The 27,729-nt window shown below is 37.1% G+C and overlaps 1 protein-coding gene across 1 annotated transcript in view; it reads left to right on the top strand.

Moving 5' to 3' along the window:
• MYO16 (myosin XVI) overlaps nucleotides 1-27,729 on the top strand; it is a 277,468-nt gene that overhangs the window by 197,745 nt on the left and 51,994 nt on the right. The window contains exons 26-28 of the mRNA XM_058825534.1: nucleotides 2,690-2,770; nucleotides 3,020-3,225; nucleotides 20,228-20,330. Coding sequence (XP_058681517.1) covers nucleotides 2,690-2,770; nucleotides 3,020-3,225; nucleotides 20,228-20,330 — 390 coding nt within the window. The remainder of the gene's footprint in view (nucleotides 1-2,689; nucleotides 2,771-3,019; nucleotides 3,226-20,227; nucleotides 20,331-27,729) is intronic.

The following is a 27,729-nucleotide window of genomic DNA, read 5'->3' as shown; positions in this document are numbered from 1 at the left end:
TTAGGAATCTAAGCTGTTCCATTGGCAAAAAGCAACACTTTTTTTTTTTTTGGAATAGGCACTTGTTGCAGGAGCTGGAAGTAGGTAAATTGTTAAATTCTGTTGTGGATCAAACCCACATCTGTAACTGTGCAGTCCCAAATAATTCCTTCCCTTCTTCAATATAGCCTTGAAAATATGCTGTGGTGGACTGAAATAATATTGGGTTTGGTTTTTTTTTTACTGCAATTGCAAATGCAATGTAAGGAGCTTTTTCTTGTCAGCTTAAAATTTAAATTATTATGAGTTGGAAAATCATAACCACTGAATTTTAATTGGAGTTTGTTCAGAGGTTAATGGCAATAAAGAGAAGAAAAAAAATAGAATAGAGGAGAGAGAGAAGGAGGGACATTAAGGCAAAAATTATCAACCAGAGACTGACATTTATTTATATCTGGAGTTTGAGTCACAACATACATCATACTGTAGGCAGTAGGAATCATGAAATGGGAGGTACATATGGTGCTGTGTATGGGCAGTAACCTAGGCTCCACCATATCCCTGAAAGGGAATTAGAGAATGTTAAAGTCAAATAGGATTTTGTTGTGAGTCTCCTCCTCTTTCATCTTGTCACTGCAATCCTAGCTAAGTGCTTGTTTATATAATTATAAATTTCTCTCCATGTGGCCATCTAATACATATATATCTGTTTACCTTTCCATACATGACTCTTGATGCTGAGCATGCTGGCACAGGTAAGGACACCTCTTTGAGCTAATGCTAGTGTGGTAGGATCCAAGACAACAATGCATCCATTCTAAGGCACACATGAACAGATCTTTTAACTGGCTAGGAGTTTGGGGCACATAAAGAGTCATAGGAATCTGGGGATGCCAGCTCAAGCCTCTGTGACTTATGAAGATCATGTGGCCTTTTCAAATAAAAGATACCTTCATTGACACTCTCATGACTCTTGCTCACATCAACTCTTGCTCCCTTGTTTTCTCTAATCTTTTTTCCTGGTGCATATTTTGGCTCTGTTGTCTTCTCCTGACTTACTTTGGAAGAATTGGTATGTTTCACAGTTTATACAGCAAAAGTCTTTAGATATTTTTAGGAGGAGATTTTTAGCTTCTTAAGAGAGATTTCAAATATATATGTATGTGGAGGTTTTTTCTATAGATTAGAGGTACAAGATATTCCAATGTATAGCTGTATATTACAGGGCAATAGAGAGGTACAGCTTGTGTGATATAGCCTTTTTCCTTAGCCCATAGCTGAAGATTAAAGATGTCCAAGTTTTGACAGTTTGAATTAAATTTATTTTTTTCTTTCGTCTTTTTTTTCATTTTTCATTTGTTTTCTCTTTCTCATTCTGAAACAAATTTTTCTTTCCCATGGAAAGTCATATGTAACATGGGAGAGCAAGTAGGAAGTGTTGTTCTTAGATCTCCCACTAAATCAAGAAACAATCTTGAACTATTGATTTAAATATTGAGAGGAAGGGGTGACAGCATTATCCATAAGGTGGAGAAAATTCTATTTTGGTTATATTCCACAATTATTTTTAAACTTTACTGAAAAGTGTCATTGGCATGCTAGTGGTCCTTTTTATGAGAGAAACTGGAACAAGCAGATCTTTTTTACTTTTTAGTTTTGAAGTTGAGGGGGAATTTGCCTTTAAAATCTTATTGCATCCTAGTAAGTGAAATAAAAAAGAGCTCCAAAGTTTAGCATGGTGAGTAGAAAATTGCTTGCAATACAATATTTTTAATGGCATTTGGCTTGAGTGGGCCAAGCTTAGAAGATGTAAGCTTTTTTGATAAAACTGGAAAAAGCAGTAGGCCAGAATATGCTGACTCAATAGAAAGGGATTTTTATGGGGTAAGTGGACTGAAGAAAGGCAATGGAGACTCAGAGGTGAAAAGGTTGTCATTGATAAGGGGGTTTAAATCTCACAGCTTTGCCAAACCCTGGAATGCAATAATTTTTCCAGCCTTTCTGTAGAAAGTTTAACAAAAGACCCTAAGTTCTGGGATCACTTTTGGTATGATTATTTCCATTTCAGTCTCAAAGATAGGAAGTAGAGCAGCGAAAAATTAATTAATTTTCCCCTCCCAATTCTGGTGTATGGGGCAACATTGGTTCTAATGAGATAGGAAGTTGTTAATAATTTATGTCTCAAATTGGTGAAAATGTGTTAGCAAAGAGAAGTTTAACTGTGTTTACATGTGCAAGAAGAAATTAGAAGATTTTTTTTAAATACTAGTATTATTATTTTGCTGTTGAAATTGTTTTAAATGATCTGTACTCTTAGATTTACTGACTTAAACACCTGCCAAAGGCATAAGGCACCTTCTTACAGATTTACAGAATTAGGCTGCTTCTAGACTCTATGGGATACTAAGTGCACAAGTCCTACTTCTGCCACAGACTTCTGAAACATATTGATTTGCCCAGTTATTTGTAAAAGGTGTATTATCATTATAATGTATGTAGTTGCTTTTGAAATCAAAACTTACCAATCACGGCTCAGCAAATACCTGAGGATATTTATCCACTTCCCATTTCTTTCTGAAACTCAGTCCTTGTCTATGACACAGCGTTTGTACAAATTTTTGCCTTCATTAGTCAACTGCAACAATGACAATAAAGGTCTACTGCCCATCTTGAGATAAAACTGTTGAGTGTGTGCTTTTCTCTTCCACAGCTGTTGAAAAAGAAAGGAACATCCTCATTTCTCCAGAGACTGGAACGAGGGGGCCCAACCACTGTGGCAGTACAGCTCAGGGTCAGTGAACGTCTTATGGGCAGAATTTGCAAAAGAATCTCCAGGTGTTTTAAAAGCAGGATCACCCTCTGCAGATTGCAACAGAAGAAAGAAAAATCTTATGTTTGAAGGAGCAACTTGCATGACCTGGTCAACCCTTTTGAGAAAATAATGTTAAAAAGTTAGGAAGAGCATATGTATTGAACAATTGTCTTAGCTTCATAAGAAGGATTGATAATTGCTGTTTTGTTGGTTTGTTTTTTTCTCCAGAAATCACTTGCAGATATTATTGGGAAGCTGCAGAATTGCACACCACATTGTGTTCATTGTATAAAGCCTAATAACTCCAAGTTGCCAGATACTTTTGATCATTTTTATGTGTCTGCTCAGCTGCAGTATATTGGTGTCCTAGACATGATCAAAATTATCCGACATGGGTATCCAGTACGTCTCTCTTTCGCAGACTTCTTGTCAAGGTAAATTCTTTCAAGTTTCATAAAACCTTTCTTACCTACACTACAAAGCCTTCTGTCATGTTCTGGTAGGGCTTGCCATGTTGTTTTGCTTATGTGTCTTTCAGACTTTTTTCAGAGAAAATCTTGCCTGACTGCAAGGGGTATAGGCCTGTTACTTTTTAATTGAACAAATAATGAAATTTGGAAATATATTTATAAATTGATAAATTTATAAAATTTATATTGATATGTAGAAATATATTTATAAATATCATCGAAAAAGTTAAGTCTTAAAAGTATGACCTCAGAAAGGAGGCCTTTTTTTACAATTTATTCTATTAGTATGATTTAAGATATATGAAATATTGTATATTGTGTGCAGATAATTAAAAAGGAGAAGGAGAATAGTCTAATTTTTCAGCTTTCTAGGTGTCGATGTCATGGGTTCAATTTTTGTATTTCATAGGCTATGATTTGTTTATGCCTGGTCATGAGGTACTAATGCTCATAAACACAACTCCATTTTTGTTATAGTTAGAAATCAGTGACATATAGAATTAATGTGAAAAGACAAAAAGGTCTGCTTCTGTTAGAAGGCAAACTTTTGTTCCCCATTCCCAGTTCAGTATTGGGGTTTTGGGTCACTTAATTCTTAAAAGATTCAGGAAAGAAAGAGGATTGTCTTGCCTAAGAACTGTTTGTTTGGCAGCCTCATGCACTCAAGACAAGTTCCAATCCCCTTGATTGATGTATATCAACCAGTCATGATCTGCCCTTTATTATTTTACTTCTGAAAAACAGCATTAGCTGCTTACGCATAAGTTTGAGTTGTCTTGGAAAAAGTTGTGGATATTAAATTACTGCTTGGGCAGCAAGTTTTTTCTCTGATAATACTCAAACAGTGAGGAATATAGGAGTTTATAATTCTATCTCTTTCACAAATAAATCATCTGTGCCCTACTACAATCCTCAAATGTGAATCAAGCTGGGCAGGCTGGTTGAGGAGAAGATGTACATAATGGGAGATTTGGGAAAGCTTTCATGTTCTGAGTTTGTATGGGCAATCTCTGCTGTATGTTTTTTTTCAGCCAATAGACTGCAGGTAAGAAAGAAATTATGCTTTCAGAGTTTATGAGTTACCTTTTCAAAATGTTTCCTAAAAATCTTCATTTGTGCTACATCTCTATATTGCCTTGGTAACTGAACAGGATGTTTTTAGAAACCAGATAATTAGTTTTGGTGATTTTTTTGTTAACTGTATTGGTTTTGTTGGCTGTTCAGCCATACTCTGGTCTTGTCGTACTATTCATTGACTGGAATGAGAAATGATTTTGTCATACTTCCATATAGGCTTGTACACCTGAACCTGATGGAGTTTTTCACCTTTCAAATTCTTATTTCCTTCGCTGTCAAACTGGTATTTCTAGTATTCTAAAGAGAATTTGTGGCCCTAATCCCAACCTGAATTCCCAAAAGATAGGAAATTCTATCCTCCCTCACCATCCCTGCATTTACTTTTTGGATCTTCCTTATCATATAGGTAATGGGGTCAGAATTCAAAATAGCTCTTATTTAAAAATTAAAACACTTTTTTTTCTCCATTCTTACAAGAAGAAAGTATGTTTGAAGTAGGAGACTTTGTGGCAAAGGAATGGAATGTTGGAAAACCTATTTTCTATCACCAATCAGGCAGTAGCAGTTCCTTCTTAATTGGATGAATTTGAATAAATTTCTACTGCTATCTAATTAGGGATTAATAGACTTGTATTTAACCTATTTATGAGTTCCATTTGAACTCCTACAATGGCTTAAGAGAGAGGTAGATAAAGAAGTGTCATATTTTGCAAGACTATATCTTCCTGGGCTACCAAGCTTAATCATTTTTTCTGTTGCTGTCTTTTTGAATTTACTGGTTCTGCTTCTGTCTTATCAAAGTAAAAGTTGCCAGCTGTGAGGTGAGCCCCTCAATCATCAAAGTTTGCTGATCAGAAGAGAAATCTTCTCATTTAAGTGGAGAATATTCTCATTTAATAAGTGGAATTTCTCATTTTTAAATGGAAGCTGTGACACTTCTTCTCAATGAATATATAATAAAATGAGAATTCATAACATCAGATGCTATTAAATCCTGTTAAAGTAGGATAATGAAGAAATCATATACGTGATTTCAGCAGATTTATCAACTTCAGATGCAGTGTTTCTGCTGAATTTACCTGCAGCGTTGGCTCAATTTCTAAAGCTCTGTGAGCAGAGAGACAGGGATCAGTTTTTACTTCAACTTAAAAACAAAAAGCCTTGAGTAACACACATTTTACACTTCTGGAAAAGTTTGCCCATACATATATTTTGCTTTTTATCTTCAGAATGGTTCTCAGTGGACTATTGTTCTAAATTCTAGCTTTGCTTTTTAAGTCAAGGCAGTGGCACAAACAAAATATTAAAGGGTTGAATGTTTCCAATTTGCAGTATAGATTGTACACATAGGTAAAGTATCCTCAAATATATTTTTTTGAAAGAAAGAAAATAGTAAAATAGCCATGGAATTAGCAACATTGCTGTTTCTTTCCAGTGTTTTGATATCTTATTTAAAATTATTTCTGATTTAAAATAATTCTCATTTAAAATATATCTAATTTAGAATAAGATATACAAAAAGCCTGTTAGTAGAAACAGTAATTTATTTTGGTTTTTGTAGTTGGTGCCATGGAACAGAAAAAGTATCAAGTGTCTGCACTGTTTCCAGTGCAGAACAATAGGGCTCAGAAACTCTGGGGCACAGACAGAGCCTCGTTATACAAGGTTAATATCTAGAATCTAATCTCTTTGCATCAATTAATAAAATAGATCCTGGCTGACTTTTGTGTCATTCACCACACGTGGTGCTCAAGGAGGACATGCAAAAGCCATTTAGAATATAAATTTTTAAAGTAACTATAGGGATCAAAGACCCATGAGGTGACCTCAGCAAAATACAAGAATACAGCTGTTCAGGGATGTTCAGGTAAAAATGAGGTACTAAGAGGCTTTATTTCACTCTCTCTGAAAAATATTATTTTGGCAGCATCCTCCTCTGCAAATACTCCATGTTCTCTAAATTGAAATAGAAATTAAAATAATTCCTTCCTACTTTAATGTTGCTCACTGAGTTTCTAAACTATACAAAATTTTTTTCTCTGTCTGTATTTCAGTTTCCTTGCCCAAGGAAGAATTTATGCACTAGTAACTCAGAAACTGAGGTTCACATGGCCCTGGTTTCTTGTGTCTGGGACATGTGGAGACTGCAAGGTCCAGTTTCTCAGGTCCTTAAATGAGGCATCTGTGTTATTATACAGGTCCTCAAATGAGCCTTCCCTGCCAGTTTACAGGAAACACTCAGAGCTGTTGAAGCTCAGGATAACCTCTGTGGATTATTGGAACTGATAAGAAATTTGAGCTTTTCACTTAACAAATAAGAACAGCAGGATTTCTTTGGCAAAAATCCTGTTGTTCAGAAAGCCCAAATTCTAGTGTCCTGTTCCTTGCATTCATTTCTGCACTTTTTGGGTGTTTCTTGGAATTTCATTACTGTCTCTCAGGTTTCTAGAGGGTCTTTCCTGGGTTTAATTCTATCAATTTATCCTTGTGTTTTCCATCATGGAGGTCCCATCCTGCCTTCTGTTGCTGCTCAAGAAAGAGCAGAGAAAATTTCATAGTCTGAAAGAGAACATGAAGGCTGTATGTAGAGACATTCCTTGCAGTATGGTGGCAAGAAGAGATAAGTCACTAGATATTATGATTTACTATTTCTAATAATCTTTTAAAATTTCTTAAATTACACCAATCTAATCTTTAGTTTTACATAGGCTAATGCAGCTATGAAGCTTTATAAGTAGTTATTTATCCTGTTAAACAGTGCCAGATGCTGTATTGGAGGTACAATATCATGGCTCCTTCTCTCTCGTCCTCCTCCTCCTTGTCCTCTTTTCCCTTCCCCCTTCTTTCCCGTCTTCTCTTTTTCTCCTTCTTCTTCCTCTTTTTGTAATCTAACCTTGCTCTCCTATATGAGTAAGGTAAAAATATCAAAATCTGTAAGTTTATAATAAAAAGGAAATAAAGAGTTAACATTCTGATGATTTTTTTGTTTTAAAGTAACTTCAAAAGATGGCAAAACATCCATTTTAATAGGCGATATTAGGAAGGAAAAATATGAAACACAATGATAGTGGATTCTTATGGTAATCATAGCAAATGAAACAAGGGTGAAACAAGTATGTTCAAAGATTGTTCTAATTACAGGTTTTCCTCTGATTTTGGTATGAAGTTCTTAATTTTTTCTTCAAGCTGCACTAAACTGCAGATCCTGAATTCTGTTCTTCTAGTCAGGGCAGCATTCATTGATAATTAAATGCTCCAATATTGGTCTTTACATCAAAATTTTAGTGCTTCAGAGTACTAAATTATTATTAACTCTTTCAAATAACTGACTTTGCTAAGAGATCATTCTGAAGAGGTATCTTGTTTTCTCAGGAAAGTTTATGTTAATGCTGATATCATTGCTTTGTCAAGTACTGTCTGTCTTTTTCCTATGAAGCCCTTTTTAATAGCTGTTGTAATATTTTCACCAAATTTATGCTATTAACTGATGACATGTTGCACAGATGTGTTGTTTATGTTTGTAAAATCCTATGCATGAGTCATCATTGTATATCTATACTCCCTTCGTCCAGAAGCATTTTGTTGACTTTTTTTCTCTTTCTTTCCCCCTCTCCCTTTTTCTTCCTCTTGAAAGCAGGGAAGCTATAATATTTTATAATATATAACTTTTGAATTTAAAAAGTCAGCAGAATATTTCCGAGTCCCATGAGTAAGTTAGGGCATTAGTGAGAATGATGTACAAAGCAGATTGCAAAGTGATGGGCCATCATCACACTGGCCCTTTCAGCTTTATTGTCTGCTGTGCAGCATCAGTAATCTCATAGAGCACTACATTGATATGTGCCATGATACCTTAAATCTTTGCAAGGAGAGCAAGAGGCAATCTGGCTGCTGCTACAAAAGCAGTATTTCATTAAAGTAGATGTAATGATGTCAATTTATATCAAATGGCAGTCTTGCCACTGTGGAGTTTGTTCCTTCAGACCTAGATCTGGAAGTGATATTTCTGATTGAGGGTAATCATTTTTATTTGTCTGTCTTTCAGAATGCAAGCAAAGGTGAGTAAATGAAGTATCTTAAAGTCATCAGTTTTGAGGGCACTTTAAACAAATTCATAAACCTGATAATGAACAGCTTCTCATGAGGAGTGAAGGTCATCCTTGAAATTTAAAACTGTGATTTATGTGTCTGTGATTAAGTGTCTGTGTCCTTGGCAATTTTGGTAATTACTATAGAATCATAGAATGGTTTGGATTGGAAGGGATCTTAAAGATCGTGTTGCTCCAAATGACCTGTCATGGACACCTTCCACGATGCAAGGTTGCTCAGAGCCACATCTAACCTGGCCTTGGACACTTCCAGGCATAAGGCATCCACAGCTTCTCTGAGCAACCTGTTCCAGTGCCTTTCCAATGCCACAGCAAAGAATTTCATCCTAATATCTAATTTAAACCTGTCTTATTTCAGTTTAAAGCAATTCACCCTTGTGCTTTAATCTCCTGGCCTTTTCAAAAGTCCCCCTCTGGATTTCCTGTAGGCCACCTTTAGGTACTGGGAGGCCACAGTAAGATCACTCCAGAGCCTTTTCCTCTCCAGGGTGAGCAAACCCAACTCCCTCAGCCTGTTTCCACAGAAGAGGTGCTCCAGCTCTCTGAATATCTTCCTGGCTCTCCTCAGGACTTGTTCCAATAAGTCAACGTCTGGCTTGTTCTGAGGACCCCAGAGCTGGACACAGCACCCCAGAAGGGGAATCACAAGGGCAGAGTAGAGGGGCAGGATCACTTCCCTTGACCTGCTGGTCAGAGTTTTTTTGATGCAACCCAGGATACTGTTGGCTTTCTGGACTACAAATGCACATTGCCAGCCTCTCATCCACCATCACCCAAATAAAGCACTTGGATAAAGAAGTGTCATTGGTTAACCCCAGCTGGCAGCTCAACCCCTCGTGGCTACTAGCTCATTCCTTCCTCAGTAGGGTGGGGGAGACAATTAGGAGACAAATCAGAAAACTCCTTTGTTGAAATAAATATAATTGAATAGAGAAACTAACAAATTAAAAATAAGGAACTCATTTTCTACTTCCCATTGGCAGACAGGAAAGTATTTAATCATTAATACTGGTGACTTGGGAAGACAAACACCATCACTCTGAAAGTCCCTTCTACCTTTTTCTACCCTCAGCTTTTATTTGTTCTTTTCCTTTCACCAACCCTTTGGATAGGGAAACCCAGTTTAGGATAATTTACAGCATGCAGAGTTACTATAAATTACTAATTCCTCATTAAACCTTACTGGTAGGGATTGATTATACTGTAGATGACCAGAACCCAGAATGCTCTGGCAGTCTCCCTGACAAGCCTAGAATTGGAGTAAATCACCCTGGGGAATTTCTGAGGTGTAACTAGATATTTGGGACTGTCTTAAGGGCTGCAGACCGTTTCAAATCTACTTGTACAATGTGATAGTGTAGTGAGAGTTACAAGCTACTCATATTATGGAAAAACAAAATAGCTCTTTCCACACAGTCTGACTGTTGATGGAATCTTCTGTTTTACCCCTTTGGAGTTGTTTCTTTGTGTCCATTTAGCTTGTTTGCCCCATTATGCCCATTAGATCCTTTATGATATTTTAAAAACAAGAAATGCACAAGGTAACTTCATATGCCCGTGGTGACTTGCCTAATTAACTACGACTTAATTTGTAGGGTGTAAAGAAAAGTGATCACTTTTGGGATGGGATTCAACTGATTACTCTTAGGCTTATCCATTTTTGCAGCTATTTTCCAGAATCAGTGTAACTCCATTCTATGGCAAGGGAATGAATTAATGCTTTGTAACAGGCTCTAAAAAAATCAGAGAACAACATTTTGGAGACAAGACAGATGCAGTTTTTGAAGCTATACCGTGGCATCATCAGTTCTCTTGCCCACAGAATTCATCTTGTAAATACAAAGTATCAGTGCTTACATTACATGTCACAGAGTTTGGACTGTGAGGATGGTAAAGCTGCTGGTGTTTCTCGGGCTTAGTGAGAGTGCACAAATGACTGACTATAAGAGAATAGAATTTCTTTTTTGACTGGAGTTTTCAGTGGAAGGCTAGACACCTGACTTTATTTAGAAGACATCTAGCTATATTTTGAAGGCAAAAATAAATATCAGCATTGTTTGCTCGGGCATCTTCAGAAGCTTACAATGCAACCCTCATTTGCTAAAGCAATTACAAATGTGTAAATGTGTGTAAACAATTGAAGTCAGTTGAATTATTCATATCTGTCATACACTTAACGTTTCTACAAGATTGACAAGAAAAGAGGTCCCTTGAGCAGGAGGATGTAATTAGGTCATTAAATAGCCAGATACGGGGAAATACAGATGACATGGCCAGTTAAGTCTGATGGCTCCTAACTTTCAAATGTTTGATGTGCAATCTGAATAACCTTCAGCATTATGTATATTACATTTAGTATAGAATGCATAAAATTGAATGAAGTTTTTGCAGAGTCTGTTGTTTTGTGCAATAGAGAATATCCCAGTTTTTGGGCTGTTTCAGTGAGAATGTCATTGTATTGTTCTCCCTCCACTATTAGGTGCATACAACTACATTAATTTCTTTAGGCAATCATAGATCTGTTGGGCACACACAAGTATAATTCTGACTGAACTGTTTCAGCAGTTCTTGTGGGTTTTTTTTATTTTAACTTCAATATCTGTGAAGTTTTAAAATGTTTATTTAATTTCTAGATTAAAGTGCCACCCTTGGTACCTCTGCTTTCCACTAGCTCTTGACATTTCTAATCCATCAGATTTAACAAAATGTTTATTAGATCACTAAATAACCCTTACAATCCTTATAAAAAGCTATGCCTGTTTTACATCTGTGAATTTTAAAGCTTGTGCTATTTCTAAACATGGAGAAATGCTGTCACAAGGTGCTGAAATACCTACCACATCACTAGATTTTCTCTAAAAGCATAGATTATAAAAATAAATAGAATTATATTTTTACACAAATAAGTGTAATGAAAGTTCTTAACCCATATCTCACAAACTGAGTTCAATGTGATAGTGTATAACAGGCATATAACAGGCAGCTAATAACTTTATTTCAGAACCTTAAGGTTCCAACAAAAATCTTTATTGAGTGCTTCATAATTTTCTGACATCACATAATGACAAAGATAATGGACATAGATTTATGTGTGGTAGTAAGAAATTCAGTTAAATGTCTGCCATAGAAATAAACCTTTTAAAATATTATCAACCACTAATATTCTCACTAATCTTTATACATTGAAACTCTTCTAAAGAAATGCTTATTAGAATTACTGACCTCTTAAATTAAAACAGCATATATTTAAAGTAAATATTTTAAAGAAGTAAGTGTGTAACACATTAGTTTTTATGCAGGAACTTTGAATTATCAGATTAAGGTGCAAATTGTCACATAGATAAATTTTACAGTACAGTTTTAAATAATTCTGTGTTATTTATTGCTTAATTAAATATGTCTGTGTGGTTTCACTGTTTAGAAAAATATTAGTTGATCTTAAGTGCTGCTTCTTTATGGTCGTAGGACTTGTATAGGTCATAGGACTCGTATAGATGCAGTCCAGCTGCCTCACACTCAAAAACAACTGTGACCCTCCTGCTTTTTCTTCTTTCCATGACTATGCAGCTGTTAAATTCTTTCCACTCAACTCAGATATTCAGGGCACCCTTTTTCTCCTGATCTGTGTCTTTATATTCTTTACAACCATTTAATCTTCAGGAGCAGAACCTGGAATGACACTTCCTAAAGCTAGATTTCCTAGTCAGGCTGAATAGTAATAGGCAATTTATCCTGGTGATATCTGAGAGCAAACACAAAATCCTATGCAAGCATGCACATAAAATCCTTTCATGCATCTCAATCACTGGCTCTTACTTTGCTTTCTTGTTTAGACCAATGTGGTGTTAATTTCCCATCATCTGTTTCAGCAGAGTTGCTCCAGCTGTATTGCACTCTTAATGAGAGGAGAATCTGGTCCACTCTTGGCACATGACCTTAGTATATCTTGAAAAATGATGCTTTTGTGTGGTTTGTCTAACTATTATGCAATCCAGAGCCAGGAGAATCCCTGTTACCCAGACTGATAGTACTCACAGGGTTCAGAGGCACAAGGGAAGCTCCCACAGAAGAGAGCAGAAGCAGAAATGATCTCACAGAGAAGCTATTTTCCTGTATGATTTAAAAAGGTCCAAAAATCCTTCCCCATAATCCCAATAAACATTGTCTAAGCTACTAGTGAGTGTTGTGGGAAGGGTTTTATATGTTCCTATTCCTCTTTGGCTGAGTACTGGTTACACAGGAGAAAAAAAAACACCAAAAGAAATGAAGAAATAAAGCATTATCTAGGTGGAACAGCAAATCTAATCCTATTTCTCTTTAATATCACAATTTATGTTTGAGTCTGGTTTTACTTTCTGCTTCTGCAACATAAATCTTTCTCAGTATATTTCCCAATGAGCTGGGCAGTGCCTTCTTGGCAAACAGTGAAGTGGCAATGTCACCAGGAAACCAAGCAGGAAAGTTGTACAAGCCCACTTCAGTGTTTCAATTGAAATTTTGATTTTGATGCCCTATTATCATATGGCTGTGTCTGCAGAGAAAGAAGAGGAGCTTCAGTGGATGCCAGTCACACATCTTTGTGTTCAACAGAATCAAATTAGCAGGTTAACAAAGACATTTAAATGTATTACATAGCCCATATATTCTGTGTACAGTGAAGCATTTTGTGGCCCCTGTGCATGTTGGTGGGATGCCCAAGCATGGAGAGGTGGTTAGCTGTGGGAAAGACCTACCTAGCAAGAGCTAAAGGTAAACATTTGCTGAAGTAGAGTCAGATGAATATGTTTGTAGATATAATAGAGCTGTTTGTTTGCTCAGTGCTAGCATGTTTCTGAGACAATGTGTGATTTTTGACAATTTTTAAAGTAAATATGTTTTACATTGCTTTGTCAAGATGAAATGGGAATGTCAGCTTTAAGTAAGATGGTGCAAAAGTATTGTAAATCTTTAGCAAATCTTTAGTAGATGTTGCGAATTCATATGTTGTATTTGCATAGTTGAATCCACTAATCCCAAGAGCTGAACTATAATTTATATTCTACTCACTATTCTGCTGCCACATTGTCTGAGATGAGGAAGCTCTGCTTAATTACAGGAAGTATATGAATAAATAATCCAGGACTAAGACACACATATCTTCATTACTTCTTTTCTTCAGAAACTGAAATCCAGATGTCTAGAAAAGATTAAGGGTTTCAAAGCCTAATGCAGAAAACCCCATAAAACTCAGGAAAAATTAATTCTTCCAATTAATTTCTTTATCATCTGTCATAAGGTAGTATATTTATCTGAGAAATTTGTCTTAATTTTTATTCAGTTTAAATTAAAACATCCCAAATGGTCACTTCTGCAAAGGTGTTTTGATTCAGTGGATTTCATAGCCATGACCCTCCTCAAAAGTCTGTACTGAGCTCTACACTGGCCCAGTGGCTGACTCACATTTAAGCCACTCTAAAATTTTGTTTTGAGGATTTTCTGAGTATTCTTCCAGTTTTATTTCTTAGTCCTAAATTTTGCTCTTTTATCTCAGTTACGTGTCATTTATTGTCACTCTTGAGTATATTTTCCTTTTTCCACAGACACATTGAAGCATGCTACATATTTCCCTATTACTCCTTGTATAGGAAGTGAATTTTTAATTGTTGAAGTAAAAAAATCAGTATATTTTACCAGAAAAAAATCTAGAGGCATATATAGAAACCAGATAAATGTATGGTAACTGGTCGGTTTGTTGTAAGATCACTTTTAGCATTAGTTATTTTCCAAAATTGCTGTACTTTTATTTTTTTCACCTTATTCTTATTGGTCTGCATATATAGTCATTTAAGACTGTTTCTTGATATCAATTAAGATATTAAAAAAACTATTGCAGGCAGGTGCTTTGAAGTTTTGGTTCATTGCCATATATATTACTAATTGTTTCAGGTACTTTGCACTTCATGCTCACATTTATAATATTCTGAATTATTTCTGTAAGTCTCTGTGAAGCAGCCTTGGTGCAAAATTTTTCATTTAATGTGAACCTTATAATCTTATACTGAATTTTTGAAGTTCTACAAAAGAAGTCCCAAATGCAGTTTGTCTGATGTAATCTGTTATTTCTACAAGCATTATTTTCTTCTTCACATCCAAAGATTTATTCTCCAAAAAAATTTGTATATGTGCCTTGGTTCTTAATATTTATGCTCTATAATAAGATATTTATATCATATATATTGTACACAGATTGACAGAATTGCCTTTTTTTTCCTTGGAAATTACAATAATCTATTTCCTCTTTTCTAATTATCTGGAATTTCCCATGTTCCTCATATTTCAAAAATAATTAGGTTATTCCTTCAAGACAAAAAGAATATAACAGAGGGAAAAGGAATGCATGAATGAATTAATATTTATTCTTTACATAAAGGTAACATTAATAAAAAATCCATCCTATTCTTTGCTACTCACTGATTTTATAAGTTTTCTACTGAAAATTTTTCAGGCAATCCCTCTTCAGTAGATAGGTTCTCTGGATGTGTCAGCTTTCACTTGATGGACTTTTCAAATAAAACCTTACCTAACCCACTCTTCCCATCCTCCCCAAATCCAAACAAAGAAAACTAAAAATCCTGACTTATAAGCACACAGTGACAAGTTTGGCAAACAAAGTCCATTTCTTTCACATATTTCAGATGTCAATAATTAATGATTGTCAAAGAGAAAATGAATATAGAAAGGGGAAAAGAGACAATTTCCTGAGACAGCAAAACCTGAACCATTATGATGGCATTTTTTTCACTTCTTGTAGAAATATAGGACGTAATTTAATTTTGATTGCTGCCTTTTATTCACTATCTTTTGAATAGATCTTTTTAGGTCATACCAGTTTACCTTGGCAAACAGAGTACATTGTAGTAAGCAAAAAAAAGAGAAAATTAGGCTACAACATAATGAATTATACTGACAAGTGTGTCACTCATTTTTCCTTACATAAGTTGTGTTTGGATATTTAGAACTTAAAAGTGCATAACTTATCACTCTTTTAAAGCAGTTACATGCCAGCCATATGTGATTTTTATTTTTTAAGCAGCAAGACAAAGATATGGAAAGAAGGATCTTCCTTCAGAAAAGATAGGACTTGTGGAATTACAAACTATCCTCTTAGGGAGAACACTGGATTGCAGTCAGTAGCTACCTCTAACTTTATTTTTTTTTGGTGTTTCTTTCTTAATTAGGCAAGAGAGAGATCTGAGAATAAGAGCAGCCAAACCACCTACCAACAAAAGTGGTTCTGTGGCTCCAGTTCAAAGACATCTTTTTTCAAGCTATTGATTTGGAGCTGCTTGTTTTTCTGCCCTTTGTACTTGCCGTGTGTTTTTGCTTTAGTGTCTTCTGTCACGTTGTGCTATTGAAATTGAGTCATGTTTATTCCAATGCTTAAAGATTTGCTGTGCACACAGAACTGGGAGTACAGCCCTGCAGCCCGTTTGTGCACACTCTGTGTAAATCAAAGAGCGTGCTGAGCCTTAGAATATTGCTGTGGGTTACTGTGCCACAACCTGAGCTGCAGAATATTCTGTCTTGGGGAAAAACAGCCTGCTGGATCTTGTCAGCTGTGCACTTAGGGAGGTGAGGGAGAAAATGATTAGATAACATCCTTATCTGTGAAGACCCACAAGAATCGAGTTTTCCCTATTCACAAGCTATTGGCAGCAGTTTCTACTCCAAACAAACAAAAAATTTCCCTGATAGAGCACATCTTTCAGAAGCAAAGGAAGAGAGGTCAGAGCACATTTCTGCAACACCAGAGAATCCTGGCCAGTCTGTACATGCTCACAGTGTGAGCCTGTCTAGCCAGAATGTCTTTCTTCTGTTTATGCTTCTGAAAATGACAAGTTAGGACAAGGAGGGTGCTAAAGGAAAAAGCTGGGGAAAATGGATCTTCTCTCACACTGATATCATGTGGATGGTGCTGGGGAGACTCTCCTTCACCCTGATAGTGGTGTTCACTGTCTCAACTTGTAACTAGAAGAGGTTTTGAATTTCCTTCCTAATCAACAGTACATTAGTCTTGGCATAGCAGTGGAGTGGTGTTGATTCAAATTAGTCCTTTAGACCTCCCTGTTTTGTATTTTATTTTGGATCCCTTAGTGAATGAGTTGCTCTGGCTAGCCATAAAATAATGGGGTTTTCTTTGCTTCCTGGCTATGAAGGAGATTCACTTTGTCTGATATTAGATGTCCAGGCTGGAGGCAAGAGCATGCTTACACTCAGTGGAAAGACATGATGGTGCACAGTTCATATGAGCTATTGCAAACACCAATATTACAGTTAGGAATATGACACCAGAATACTCTATTCTACTGAATCTTAAGAAAGTCTAGCCAAGTGACTTGTCAATCCAAGTTTAGCTGAAATGTATTTCATTTTTTTAGCAAGGTAGCACTGAGTATGCTTTCTGAATTCCTTAGGATCATCTCCAAACATTCTGCATTATCTACTGGGGGCAAAATGTGTGACCTGTCAGGTGGGGAGAAGCCTGGTACTTAATTGGGTGTGTTCATTCACTTCAGAGTAAACCAAGGCTGGAGTGCTAGGGGGAAATTTCTCTGTAAGGGAAAGTTTCAAAGACTCCCCAGTTTGCATTTCCCCAGAAGCAAGCCCCATTGTCGCAACTAATTCAAGTTTATTTATAAAAACCTGCACCATAATTTCAGTATTCTTATTACTAATTTCTGTGATAGAATAAATTCTGAAAAAAAAAAGTTATTTTGTTCATCCTGAGCATGATTAAATTTAAGATGATATTAAATTGTTGTGTCTGCATGGAAACATAAGGTCAATCCACAGTAAAAAGTATCTGATACCGAAAAAATATTTGGCATTTTGATAATAATGTCACACTTGTAAGTTTTTATTTCTTTCTTTATATTTTAGCTCATTGTCAGTTTAAAGAAAAAGGTTTTAGTTTTTTCACTCATTTAAAACTAAGTACAGAAGAAATTATGTAAGTTTATGGTTAAACCATCCCTTCTGTTCAGAAAAAATCTTGGCTCCCACCAACAGGTGTAGTCCTCTTGTTCCATGCATTCAGGAACTTCCATTAATTCCCTGGCATTGAAATTTGTATATGGACTGAGAACCAAATTGGGGCACCATTGTGGCTGAAAAATAGCTGCAAACTTTGTTGTTTTGTTCTTTTTATCTTTATACAAGATTAAAATGGTTAGTAACCGATGATTACACAGGACATAAAGGTACTTTCTCATTTTGGGTGCTTAACCAGTAGATTTGGACCAGTGACAGGTCAAATAAGGAAGGTCTCTCAGACCCTCTGTTAGTTACTCTGCAGGATGAGTAGCTCAGTCAGACAAGTAGGCATAAAGGTGAGCTTTCTCTCAGGCACCCAAATGAAAGCATACAGTCTGGACTTCTCCTCAGTGTCCATCTGTGGCCAGTGGAGAAAGGCACCTCCAGAGGGCAATATCTTCTCATTTTTTCAAAAGCATCTAGAATGCATAGAACATGTCACCCTGTGGAAAATACCTCCCTTCCCAGACTGTTTTGAGAACAAGGTGACTAACTCAGGCTAGGAGCACAGCTTTTCAGTGTCTAACATAGGGAAAGTAGATCATCTTCCAAATGTCCTGCTGTGTTCACAGAGGAAGTTTATGGCAGACTTAAATTTCCATAGCTTCCTCTTTCTCTATTACCATAAGCCATCCTCCTTTTCTAAGTTAGCGCTTGCTTTGACAGATAGAAGAGGACTGTGAACTGTGATTAGACTTCCAGGATAATGTGATGGAATTTCAGAGACTTTAAAAGCTGGATGAAAATGGTGGATCATTTTTGTCTGGCATTCTGTATAAAATAGATTGTAAGGAACATTTGGCTATCCTTGAATTCTTTCATTTGCATGTCTTTAAATAAAACTTGAGCCAAATATAGAACTTCAACCTTTTCAATTTTAGTTTGTCTTTTTTTCAAGAGAGAAATATGTTTCTTTGGGTTTCTGCTGTAAGGGAGTTTCAGGCTGACCACTTTTGCAGATACTTCTTCATGCATTGTGAGTCAATGCTTAGTCATGAATCTTCGCTCCAGTCAGCAGTTGCTAAGCTTTCCAGCAGCTGTTTCTCTAACACCTCTGATTTCCCATGACTTCTAAGAAAAAACTGTTGATACAAGTAGGGAAACAAGGTGACCCCGGCCTTAATAGAAACCTGTAAAATAAATGTCCTTGTGACCATGCAGCTAGTGGAATACTGGGAAAGTGCTATCCCCAGTTTTCTAATGCTAATCTGGAGTGTGAGACTAAATAGAAGGAGCTGTGGTGAAGGTTTGGGCCCTTCTTACCATCATTCCTCCAAACGGTTCCTGGGCACAACTTGGGAACTAGGACAGGCTGGTGACCTGTCAAACAAGGCAGCTTAGACATGGTTACTCTCTGTTGGAAGGGGACAGAGCTTAATAGAACAGAACAGATTGCATAATATTAAATGCATAAATAAATCATCAGACTAGGGTTTTGCCAGATGGTTTCTATGCCAGGGAAACAGTCCCTCTCACTTTGCATTTACTAACATAGACTTAGCCATGGGGTCCTCAGCAGGACTGCTCCCAGACAAGGGAATATTTCCAGACTGCAGGAGCTGAGGAACCCAAGGGTCTGTGCAGCTACAGGAAACAAGAAGTCTAGATGAAATTTGGTCCTATAGCAGTTTACCTGCAGATGTTGCTCCAGACTTGCCACAGCTTTGGATACAATTGAGGGCCCTGGACTCATTCCAGCACCGCAGCCTTGGCTACCATGTTGTGTGAAAGACAACAAATCAGCATAGTTTTGGCTTGAAGGAGAGATTTGGGTGAATTCAGCTGTTAAATAAATAAATAAATAAATAAAATGTCAGGAAATGTAATTAGCTTGCGAACTTCAAAACTTATCAATTTCACTGGGAGTTTAATCAAAAGTGACATGTCTACAAAGTGTATATCCTTTCCAAAGCCTGGCTTTTTGTAATGAAAAAGCATTCTGACTCATTACATGCAGTCAAATCTAGACAAAGGAATACCTCCAGGAAAGTATAGTAATATTATGTAGCATTAAGATGTATAAAATTCCATTTCTTTAGCAATAAGTTACAATAAATTTAATAAGTCCATAATAAACTTTGAATTTTATACTTTATTGGACTTTGTATTACTTAAGTTTCCTCCCTAGATATTTTTATCTGGTACATCAAAGAACCCTTTAATATTCAGCATTTTCTGTCTTTGAAGGTACTCAGTGCTTCAATCAAGTCTCCTCTTGAACTTCTTTCCAGTAGTGAAAACTGATCCAGTTTTTGGAAGTCTCTTTGCTACAGGACTTTCTGTTCAAAATGAGAATTTATCTCAGATTGATGAAAATAATTTCTGTCAATGTCTCTTTCTGTGAATTATGCCTTAAGAAGCATAAGTTGTATGACACATACTGAAAACATATTTTCCTCCTTTCAATGACCCAGTTCAGTTGCAGGGGAAGCTTTTCATTCCTTTGGCATTGATTTTCAGTGAGGCATCCAAAGAACAGACAAGAAGCAAATTCGGGTTTTAGGCATCACTTGTTATTAACCAAGGTCATGTCTAACAATATACAAGATTTTGAGTGATTTGCCTTCTTGTTTTCTTCAACCTGATCAGAATCCCAAGCTTCCAGTTTGGATATCAAAGATTTGAGAGTCAAAGGAAAACTGACAATTTCTACAAAGTCATCAACCAGGCCAACATTAGAGTAACTCTACTTCTGCTGATTTTTCTAGGTATAAAGATTTGGCTGATACAGCAGCAGGAGACAAGAAGAAGTTGAGTGCCAAGGAGAGATGTCGTCTTGTTCTTCAGCAGTGTAAATTACAAGGCTGGCAGGTTTGTGATCTACAAAGCAATTAAAATATCATTCTTTAAACAAGCTAGCTGAGTCATTTCCATTGGTGACAAGCCACCACATACTTTGCAGTGGTGTATTTTTTGCCATTTAATATATGCTTTGGTAAATTATCAAACTGATTTTCAGAGTTCTATGAGTAGCTGTGATCATTGTGTCAAAAAAATCATTGTATACTTGTGGGAAGAAAAAGATTCAATTAACCATGCACACTATGTAATTTTTTTCAAGATTTTTGAAGGTATTTGATATGTATATTTTAGTGGTTGAATGGTTCCTGAATAACCTATTTTATTTCTTTAAAATCCTATGCTAAATGCTCTATCTACTATCATAAGAGGGCAGACTGAAAACAGCTAATTAGGATTTCCCAGGTAGTCAGTGCATTTGTAGGTGCCAGCATGCTGATCCACAGATCCACCAGAGAACCTGAGGCTGCCATACATCAAGTAAATTAAAAAAAAGTACCAAGCACTAAACAGGAAACTGTCAACTCCCTATCCTTTCTCCCTATTCTACTTATATTGTATAAGTCTCAACAGTATGAAGACTGCAAGGTGGATGTCTGCATTTGTCCAGAGTATTCAGTTATCTGCTTTGGATAGCTTTGTAATTGAGTAGGACTGATTTCTTTAATATGTGCATTTTAAAAAGAAAAATGTTTTTCTTTGCATAGTATAGAATCTATTGAATAGAAATGAAGCTTTCGGAGGCTTCACATACAGAGCATTCCTGCAGGCAGTGTGAGCTGCAGATTCAGGCCTTTTTCCAGCCTAGCAGGACTGAAATATGTTACACAAGAGAGCATCCAGACCAATTTCACAGACAGCTGTGAAGTTAAGGGACTGGACAGTGGTTAGGGCACTCCTATAGGCCTCTTCTGTTTAAAGGATGAGGTTTTCTAATTAATGTATGACCTCTGAATATTAAGATGCCCAGAAAAGTTTCTGCAAGCTGTTTATAAAGGCCAAGGACTAAGTCAGAATGTGTGCTATAGATATTTCTCAGTGGCCCAGATTCCTTAGTATCAACAGGAACAAAAATAGGCCCCCACTAGGCTGGAAGCATACATGCATGATCACCTGCACTCAGACATATAAGAAAATTTTTCTTTAATCAAAATACTGTTTAAAGCCTCAGCTTAGTCACCAAGCAAAGTAGAAGGCCCATATAGCTCCCCTCTCCCCCAATAGAAAAGACCAAAAGACTGGAAAAGATAACAATATTAAACTGGACTTGCTTTTCCTACCCAGGTTTTGTAAGTTTGTTCTGATGTATGTTCTGCATCATTGCCACAAGGTTCCCTATTAAAAAAATCCCAATCATTAATAACAAGAAACTGTACCTTCACTTACAAGTACCTGGAAATGAGAGAATCGCTCATTTTTAGAACTTATGTGGGGTTACAAGCTTAACATTTGACAAAAGCTGTGCAACAGTAATTGCACCGTGTGCTCCAGTCAAGAAACACAGAGCAGGATGCCTATCAAATTTATTTCCCTGGAGAAGAACCGTTGTTACAGCACAGGAAAAAAGCAGCTGGTCATCAGTGAAAGCCTAGAGCTCAAGATTAGTGATTCTGTAGTGATAGACATTTGTTAACAGGACTGAAACCTAGGAGGACAAAAATTTTAAAAGGAAATCGCAAAACAGAAACTTTCCATCATGCAGAGGACTGAAGCTTGTGATCTCAAACAGATTTTAGAAGTTCTGAATCCAGAATTTCAGAATCTCATTAACTCCAGGAGAAGTCAGGTGTGCAAAACTACAGCAGTGCATAATCCATTATCCCTCAGACCAGAAAGGCACAAACTCTTCAGAGACACTGATAAGTTAAATGGAATAGGAGAGTTTGGGGGTGAGAGCGATACCATTGTCACTCAGTGACTAAGAAGCACATGGCAACAGACTAAGCTGCAAGGAACAAGGTTTGAAAAAATGGGTGACCTTCTCCATACACCTTTTTCAAGGCACAGAGAGGTACAAAAACAAATGGAAAGGTGAAAAGTGTAGAAGAAAGTTTAAAAAGAAAATTCACTCCAAGTCAAATGTTTTAAATGTCCAGTGAATAACAGCTTGGTACCAACTTATTTTGTATAGGTGATACAAAATCACATACCCAACTATCAGCAGTAATGACTAATGTCTGTGTCACATAATCTCTCTCTCAATTATCTTTTTGATTCATTTGACTAATCATGAAAGTTGAACTTTAAATAACAATCTAAATGAAGAAGCTTACACAATCTGCATTTGTCATGGATACTCTCCTCTATGCTTTTACAGTAGAGGACTCTGAAAAAAGGAAAATATTTAAAAGGTAGAAAGAGGGAGGAGGAAAGGAAAGGAAAAAAGGAATTAGGAAGCAAGGATGATGTCAGGCAGCAAAGTCAGAAGAAAGGAGTCATCTGTAGTGCATTACTAAAAATCATCCAAAAAAGCAGGGGGTTACACATATATATTTATTCAGCCACTGTTGCCAGCAGTAACTACTTCAAATGAGTCACTGCTGGAACTGAAAATCTATTTGTTGCAGGAGTTCATGAATATATCAAAAATTGTCTTCCCCAAAATGTTACATGCACTTCCCTGAAGAGCTGTTGCAAGTTCAGGTAGAAAAATGAACAAAAAAGATAACTAAAATACCCTCATCAAGGATGACAATATTTAGGAGAAAGCAACACAGATCAGAAATCAAACTCCACCTCATATGTCATCATCAGTAGATGAAGTTTCCAATAGGCTCAAAAGCAGAGGGGGAAAAATAAAGATCTGGACTTTTTATCTGAGTGAACCTGGATGATGCTTTAAGCTTTCTTCTGATAATGTACCTCACCATCCCATTTTGAGAAAGGTGATATTAACCTTGGGGATGGAAGTGTTCTAAATTAAAATCCCTGAAAATGAGTAAAGAACATGGTATCTTTGTATTTATTTCCTGCCTCACAATTTCTCTGTTCCTTCTTACACAAGCTGTGTTTGAAGAGCGTTTTATTAACACACAAAGCAACAAAGCTCAGACCTTACTCACAGAACATGTTCTTTATTCTCTCATAAATACTGCAGTCTGTTTTCAAGTAGACAAAAAGTGCAGAAGATCCAATACTAGGGTCCAATTTTGGTTTATTTTCTACTGTTTAGCAGAGCATAAGAGCAAACACTATTAGTTGGCCAATGTCTTATGCTTGCTTCACCAGCTTATGTGTTAGAAGCAAGTATTTATTATCATAGAATAATTAGGGCTGGAAAGGATCTCCAGGATCACTGAATTCAACCTTTGAACACCACCACCATAGCACTAATTGGCATGTGAAATTGTTCCTTGAACACTGCCAGGGATGGTGACCTCAACATCTCCCTAAGCAACCTGCTCCAATACTTCATCACCCCTACAGTGGAAAAATTCTTCCTAATATGTAATCTCCTCTAGCACAGCTTGAGGCCATTTCCTCTTGTCCTGTCACCAGTTGTCTGGGGGAGAGGCAGACCCTCACCTTGATACAACCTCCTTTCATTATAGCTGTAGAGTGAGAAGGTCCTCCCTGAGCCTCCTTTTTTCCAGGCTAAACAATGGAAACTCTCTCAGCTGCTCATTCAGATCCTTCACCAGCTCCACTGCCCCTCTCTGGGATGGGCATGCTCCAGAACATCAGTTTCTCTGTTGGAGTCATGGTCCCAGAACTGGACACAGAATTCGAGGTGTGGCTTCACCAGTGCTGAGTAAGGGGGATGATCACTTCCCTGGCCTTGCTGGCCACACTATTGCTCATACAGGCCAGGCTGCTATTGGCCTTCCTGGCCATCTGGGCACTGCTGGCCCATGTTCAACCAGCTGTCAACCAGCATCCCCAGACTCTTTTCTGCTGGGCTGCTTTCCAGCCATTCTGACCCAAGCCTGAAAGGCTGTCTGGGGTTGTGGTGGGCAAAGTGTGCCTGACAATTGGCTTTATTGAATGTTATATCATTGGTCTTGGTCTGTTGATCCAGCCTGTAGAAGGCTCTGCAGAGCGATCCAGCCTCCTAGTAGATCAACACTCCAACCCACCTTGATGTTGTCTGCAAACTTTCTGGGGGTAACTCAATCCAAACCATTGATAAAGATGTTAAACAGGACTGGTCTCAATACTGTGCCTTGGGGAACCTCACTAGTGGCTGGCCAACAACTGGATATGGGACCAGCCACATTCACCACCACACTTTGGACCCAGCCATCCAGCCAGTTCTTAACCTAACAAAAAGTGCACCTGTCCAAGCCATGACCTGACAGCTTTTCCAGGAGAATGTTGTAGGAGACAGTATCAAAGGTTTTATTGAAGTCCAGGTAGACTAACAGCATTTCCCTCGTCCACTAGACAGGTCACCTGGTCATGAAAGGAGGCCAAGTTGGTCAGGCAGGACCTGCCTTTTCTAAATCCCTGCTGGCTGCTGATCCACTGATTGTCCTGTAAGTGCTGCACTTGGTGGCACTCAAGATGATCAGTTCCATAATCTTCCCTGGCACTGAGGTCAGGCTGACAGGCCTGTAGTTTCCCAATCATCCTTCAGGCCCTTCTTGCAGATGGGCATCACATTGGCCAAGCTCCCATTGTCTGGACCTCTCTGTTTAGCCAGTACTGATGATAGATCATGGAGAACACCTTAGCAAACATTTCCACCAGCTTCTTCAGTACCCCCATATGGACCTCATCCAGTGCCCTCTGAGAATCTGAGTGGGACAACAGATCACTATTTTTTCTTGGGTTACAGGGAGTCTGTTCTGTTCCCTGGCTCTGTCTTCCAGCTCAGGAGTCTGGTTGCTTTGAAAACACCTAGTTTTTCTGCTGAAGACTGAGGCAAGGAAGGCATTAAATACCTTTTCCTCTTTGCATCCAAAAAAGGATGGAGATTTTCCTTGGGCCTGTTTTCCTTGCTAATGTATTTATAGAAATGATTTTTATTATCATTCCCAGTGTGGCCAGATTGAGTTCAAGCTGAGTTTTTGCTTTCTACATGACCCACTGACGTCCTTGTACTCTTCCTAAGTTACCTGGCCCTTCTTCCAAAGGTTGTAAACTCTCTTTTTTTCCCTGAGTTCCAGTGAAAGCTCCCTATTCAGCCAGGCTGGTCTTCCCTGCTGACTTGTCTTTTGTCACATAGGGACGGAAGTGTTGATAGCTTTATGAAATGTTGCTGTTCCTTGAGTAAACTGAGCTGGAGATAACTAAACTAGGACAATAAAATAGTGGTTTCATTGAAGCTGACATACCATGCAGTTTCAGTCATGCACCTAAGCACTGGAATTATGAAAGTACAGAGCTACTAATGAAAGGCAATTTTTGCATCCTGACTCTGTGTGCAGTCTTGATAAGGTATTCTTTCAGCTTCAATATATACTTGATCACTACAAGCTTAGCTACTTGCTGTGACTTTTAAGCACATCTGATGTAAGAGAAAATTAGATTGCTAAATCAAAACAAACCATTTCTACTCCAGGCAAAGAGAAAGTAATAGACTTGTTTAGCCCCTGGAGAAGTCAGTGAGGTGATATTTAGTAACTTTAGAGTTAAATTGAGCAGAAGTACTGGCTGGTCCATGTAAAGCAGAAGAATCTCCTGTCCTCCAGAATATGTTAAGGTCTTTATACTAGGAAGTCCCCATTTTCAGAGCTGTGTTCATTTATTGTAATACAGTGATGCATTAGCTGAGCAAAACCTACCATCCCAATGGCATGACTTAATTTGCAAACATTATCATGCTTTTGGAAAAGTATGGGCACAAACAGTCCTTGGCTCTTTTAACTGACATAAGGAAACTTTCATTTGTTTGGATTATCATTCCTCACACTGTAAAGCTGCAAATATAAATTCAAAAAAAAATAGTTAGCTGTTAGCTCATAGCTTACTGAGCTTTCTCATCAAAATGTGTAGCTCTACATTTTGTTTATCTAAGATCAGTAGTCTGCAATTAACCCTTCTGAGTTACTTCAGATGGAGCTTGCTGAAATGCAAACTAGTGCCATACCAGAAGAAAAAGAAAACATCCATTTAATTTGCTTTTACTATAAAGTGCATCTGCTAAATACAAACACTGCAAAGGTCAGACTTCACTGAAATTGAATATTTTAGCCATTGACTGCTAGAAATGCTTATCTGGTTAAAAGATGGCAATCCTTAAAAACTTCTAATAAAAGCTTTGTCTTTATCTTTCCAATATTTAGCCTGCTTCCTCTAATCCACAATGATTCCTTCTTATCAGGAGCTTTGAGATCACAAATTTGTCAAAGACTGAGTCTTAAGTTTCAAATGGGATGATCCAAAGACTCCCCAGGTATGAAATAAGCAGTACAGGAGAGTTGGTTGGAAGGTTTTAATGAAGCTCCAAATGAGGTAACTGCTTGAGATAGATGCTGTGGTGGTGCCAGTTCACACTTTCACAACTACAAATGTTGCTGAAGCTGTTTCAGGAGCCAGCAGTGTCTGTGGAGATATTATCTTTGCCAGTGAGGAGCTGTATTATCAAACTTGCAGTCAGGAGTGTTAAGACAGAGAATAAGTCCTCAATATAGAGAAATCCCAGAAGTCCATTTAGAGATTTTAAATTCTTCTAACACTTCTAGAACTGCAAAGGGAAAACAAGTCTGATCCACAGCTCTTACCAGTCAGAGAAAAAATCATATTTTATTGCTATTCTATGAGTGTTTCATTTATTGGATTTGATAGATCTGTCCTTAAGTACTGTTAAATTTCAATGTACCAGTATATAATATTAGCATACTGTGATCCTTTTTGGGAAAAAATATATATTTATGATTAAATAGCAGAATGTAGAACATAAGTGGCATATGCTTAAATCAGAGGAATGAGCAGAAGTGTATGATATCATACATATGTAAATTTCATGCTTAGTTTTAAATTATTTTTTAAACAGAATTGTTTATTTTGGCTTAAAATTAAAGTGGTCATGCTACACAAATTGCTTTCTACCTGATACGCTGAAGTACTGGAGTACTTTGCAACCAATCTAATATATAAGGAATTCTTAACTTTTTTATTTCCCTCAAGTAAGAAATCTTTAGGCTTCATAAATTCTATAACAGTTCATTCATTTGTTATTTAGTAATTTTAACTCAAGTCAATTTCCTGTTTGTTTTGAATATCTTACTTTGAAAGTCAATTTTCTTTTAGGCAATTAAAAACCAAAATTCTGGGGGTGGAGGGGGGAGGGTGTGGGGTCATACTAACAGAAATTATTAAAACCTAAGCATCTATTTTTCCCTCATACTTTGGATTATTAAAGTGATATTGTCCCATTATATTTTTGTTTCATCTTGTCACTCCATTATATACTGGAAATAATTTGCTGGTTGCAGAAACCACCAGTGAGTGACTTTCTACCTCACCA

The sequence above is a fragment of the Ammospiza caudacuta genome, chromosome 2, assembly GCF_027887145.1.
Source record: "Ammospiza caudacuta isolate bAmmCau1 chromosome 2, bAmmCau1.pri, whole genome shotgun sequence".
Lineage (NCBI taxonomy): Eukaryota > Metazoa > Chordata > Aves > Passeriformes > Passerellidae > Ammospiza > Ammospiza caudacuta.
This window is presented reverse-complemented; position numbering and strand designations above follow the sequence as displayed.